Below are 3,170 nucleotides of genomic sequence, written 5' to 3' on the forward strand. Positions count from 1 at the left end.
ACAGTCAACTCGTGTGCGGTGACTTTTATAGTTAAACTATTTTTCGGTACCGTGAAAATGACGCCACGGAAACGAAACGCTACCGGTAACGATTGTTACTGTGAAATCCCCAGGCCTGCCAAAGTTTTTTTTTTTTTGACTGAGAAATTTCCTTGTGTCCCAAAAACGCACATTATTTGGAACTGTGCGTCCCGCGGGAAAATTATACGTCTAGGACGCGGGACGCAGAGGTAACGAGATGGCTGTAAAGAGTTCAAATGTTTAGGGATGGATCGGCATCCGCAGGGCTGATGTCCAGGCTGCAGAGCTCTGTTTTGATTTTAGCTTGCGGGAATTAGCTGTTTCTCTGCTTTGTCCGACTGCCATAAAAATCTGACTGTTCATTGATTTTTTTTTTTTTTTATTTAATTTGAACACTTCCAAAATCAACGGGGATCAAATATTTTTTCTCCCACTCTTAAGATATAAAATTGTCTGTGACTCCTGAGCATCACTCGATTGATCACGAAGGCTGATTCAGTCATGTCGTCCTTTAGCTACGTTTTCATCCAACAAATTTATCTTGGACGATCAAATTTTTTTTTTTCCAACAGATTTGTGAGTTGGGTGTACTGACCTCTAGGATGAGTGCCACGAACAAGTTTACCCACATGACAGAGGAGGTGAACCACCAACACACAAAGTAGACTTTAGACCATCTGAGAAACATGAAACACACTTAAATTTCTTCAACATCTGATTCAATTGCTGCGTTACAGTATGTTTACTGCATCTTTTTTTTCCTCACTCAGTGGTATATCTGGTGTATGCGTCCATGAAGGCCTGCCAGTTGTTGATTATCATGACATCATACAGCAAAATGATGGCCGCCTACGACAGAAAGGGATGTTTTTTTAAGTTAATTAAGTTTAAGTACATAAAATAGTTCATGAAAGAGATACGTCAAATATTTACGGCAGTAAAAAGTTCAAGTTTTGTGCATCATTTTTCATGTACCGTATTTTCCGCACTATAGGGCGCACCAAAAAGTCTTCAATTTTCTTAAAAGCTCACGAGGGCCTTAAAATCCGGTGCGTCTTTTGTATGGTCATTACGGTAATACATCGACTCCAAGATGGCTACTTACTGGAGACATGCTTCCAATGTTATAACTTGCTGTTGGTTCAGTGAACTGTGTCGCTGCTTTATTAAATAAGTTTGTGTTGCAGCTCCGAAAAAAGGAGAGCTGTGGTGTTCATTTTTTAAAACAGTCTCAACAAATACAGGTACGTCTTTGTCTGTCTACGTGCCTTCTTCCGTTCGACTCGAGAGGCGTTCAAGACCGCCTCCGAAAAACGTAAACTAATGATTACTTTAATGAAACTACGAAAATTGAAAATAATACCTCAAAACTGAAAAGCAAGCGAGGATATCACAAAATAAATTCTGTAGCCACCCCTACAGAATTTATATTATGATTTCATCATTTGTGAATACACAACAAAGGAATAAATAACTACTACTGACATCTGATCGTAGTTGTCGTGGCGCTATGATCAAGGAAATGCCAGTGCGCTTTTCGGAGGCGGCCATGAACGCCTCTCGAGTTGAACAGAATAAGAGAAGGCACGGAGACGGACAAAGACTCACCTGTATTTGTTGAAAAAAGGAGAACTGTGGTTTTATTTATTTATTTTTTAAACGCAGACTTTATTAATGGTTTTCACAGTCTCAACAAATACAGGTACTGTACGTCTTTGTCCGTCTCCGTGCCTTCTTCCGTTCCACTCGAGAGGCGTTCATGGCCGCCTCCGAAAAACTTAAATTATTACTTCAATGAAACCACGAAGAAAATCAAGCGAGGAAATCACAAAATAAATTCTGTAGGGGAGATATAGAATTTATTTTGTGATTTCCTCGCTTGATTTTCTGTTTTGATGCATTATTTTCAATTTTCCTAGTTTCATTAAAGTGCAGTAATAGTTAATTTACATGGTAAAACGGTCATGAACGCCTCTGTCTCTCGAGTTGAATGGAAGGAGCGTAGCACCATCTAGTGGAGGCATTGTAGATTGTGCCTTATAATGTGAGGCGTCCAATGTATGAAAAAAAATTACAAAATAGCCATTCATTGCAGGTGCGCCTCATAATCCAGTGCGTCTTTTAGTGCGGAAAATACGGTACATTTAATCCTTTCATGCACCCAGCAACCTAATAACATGACAAGCTGCCCACTGAAGTAACCGCAGTCAAAGAAAGGGTTAAGAACTTTCAAAACAATGTTAAAAATAATATAGCTGGCCGCCACGTTTAATGAGTGTGTCGCCAGATAATGTCACATATGTAAGACGAGAATGCACAATTATATGTGAATGCCATCAGTAACACACTTTCATCAAGTGTCGGCGTTTGGAATTTCTCAGATGTTATATTTGTCAATTTCATGAGCTCAACACGGTATAGCACTCGGCAAGACATCCATCATTCATTGTCAAAAATAAAGAAATGTATATCGTGAGGAGAGAAAATGATGGAACTGGAGAACAACAAAGAACAACTCGGAATCCAAAGTGTGCCACATTAGTTTCAAATGTTGGCGGAGGCAATGTTAGGGAACGGGAATGTACGGCAGCTAATGGTGTATGTTGATGATACTGTATAACTGCTGACAAGTAAACAATATATTACAAGGGAAATAAATGGAAAATTCTCTCAAAGCAGAAATTACACTCCAAAAGGGAGCTGAAAACAAATATTGGTACTTTTTTTCCAGAATTGAGTCACTGACTATTTCAAATATCAAATTCATTAAACTTTAGCAATGGAAGATCCATTGCAAAACGGGAGGCGGGGCTGAAAAACAAACGAAATAGCTGCAAACAAAGCACACACTTACAGCAAAGTCATCAAAATTGTTTGGCCAGTAGCCGAGCTGTTCATAGGTGCCGCACTCAGTGCTGAAGTTCGAAGTGATGTTTTCCATGCTTGTATTGTATGGCACACTGAAAACACATAATCGTAAAGTCCATAACAAAATGAGGAAATACACGGCTTGTCTGTGTGAGTTTAGTGACAAAAGTAACTAAAGCTAAAAGAAGACATTTCGACGTGAGCCAAAATGATCAGTTCTACTCTTAACAGTTGTGAGTTAAAAAAAAAAAATCTCTCTCTCTCTCTCTCTATATATATAT

The 3,170-nt window shown here is 38.9% G+C and overlaps 1 protein-coding gene across 2 annotated transcripts in view; it reads right to left on the reverse strand.

The window, feature by feature from the left end:
• tpcn2 (two pore segment channel 2) overlaps window positions 1-3,170 on the reverse strand; it is an 81,643-nt gene that overhangs the window by 13,222 nt on the left and 65,251 nt on the right. For both annotated transcript variants that reach the window (XM_019879842.1, XM_019879841.1), the window contains 3 exons: window positions 2,876-2,981; window positions 788-870; window positions 617-698 (listed from right to left, as the gene is read on the reverse strand). In XM_019879842.1, coding sequence (XP_019735401.1) covers window positions 617-698; window positions 788-870; window positions 2,876-2,981 — 271 coding nt within the window. The remainder of the gene's footprint in view (window positions 1-616; window positions 699-787; window positions 871-2,875; window positions 2,982-3,170) is intronic.

Source organism: Hippocampus comes, unplaced genomic scaffold, assembly GCF_001891065.2.
Source record: "Hippocampus comes isolate QL1 unplaced genomic scaffold, H_comes_QL1_v1.1 scaffold175, whole genome shotgun sequence".
In the NCBI taxonomy this organism is placed as follows: Eukaryota; Metazoa; Chordata; class Actinopteri; order Syngnathiformes; family Syngnathidae; genus Hippocampus; species Hippocampus comes.